The following is a 580-nucleotide window of genomic DNA, read 5'->3' on the forward strand; positions in this document are numbered from 1 at the left end:
CCCAGCCAAGGACTTCATCCAGCACTTAATGGAGAAGGACCCAGGCAAGCGCTTCACCTGCGAGCAAGCCCTGCAGCATCCCTGGTAAGGGGGGACCTGCCACCATCTGCTCCCGTTCCCTGGCTCACCCCACGGCAGCCGTGGGGCAGGGAGGACTCCACCCAACCCAAAAAACCAGGATCGCCGGGGATACGGCCCTGGACAAGAACATCCACCAGTCTGTGAGCGAGCAGATCAAGAAGAACTTCGCAAAGAGCAAGTGGAAGGTGAGGGCGGGGTGCCGGCAGGGTGCAGGGGGTGTCAGGGGGGTGCAGGGGGCACCTCCGGGCACCCCGTGCTGGGTGACGGACGCTGTGGGGTCGGCAGCAAGCCTTCAATGCCACGGCGGTGGTGAGACACATGCGGAAGCTGCAGTTGGGAACCAGCCAGGAGGGCCCCGGGCAGACGACTCCCACCAGCCCCAGCGAGCGGCTGGGTGGGGGCACCAGCAACGGTGAGCCCCGACGCCCCTGTCCCTGTCCCGCAGCCCCCCGGGGCTCCTGCCAGGCTCTCACCCCTCTCCTCCCCGCAGGGTCGGACT

The 580-nt window shown here is 67.2% G+C and overlaps 2 protein-coding genes across 2 annotated transcripts in view; one reads left to right on the forward strand and one right to left on the reverse strand.

Moving 5' to 3' along the window:
- The window catches only part of CAMK1 (calcium/calmodulin dependent protein kinase I), a gene marked incomplete at its 3' end in the record, with an annotated part of 1,540 nt that extends 1,042 nt beyond the window's left edge, over positions 1–498 (forward strand). Inside the window, exons 4-6 of the mRNA XM_009284537.1 lie at positions 6–84; positions 179–266; positions 367–498. Coding sequence (XP_009282812.1) covers positions 6–84; positions 179–266; positions 367–498 — 299 coding nt within the window. The remainder of the gene's footprint in view (positions 1–5; positions 85–178; positions 267–366) is intronic.
- A 52-nt stretch (positions 499–550) lies between these two features.
- The window catches only part of OGG1 (8-oxoguanine DNA glycosylase), a gene marked incomplete at its 5' end in the record, with an annotated part of 1,996 nt that continues 1,966 nt past the window's right edge, over positions 551–580 (reverse strand). Inside the window, 1 exon segment of the mRNA XM_009284538.2 lies at positions 551–561. Within this exon segment, the coding sequence (XP_009282813.2) occupies positions 551–561 (11 nt within the window).

This window comes from Aptenodytes forsteri, unplaced genomic scaffold (assembly GCF_000699145.1).
Source record: "Aptenodytes forsteri isolate BGI_AS27 unplaced genomic scaffold, ASM69914v1 Scaffold53, whole genome shotgun sequence".
NCBI classification, from domain to species: Eukaryota; Metazoa; Chordata; class Aves; order Sphenisciformes; family Spheniscidae; genus Aptenodytes; species Aptenodytes forsteri.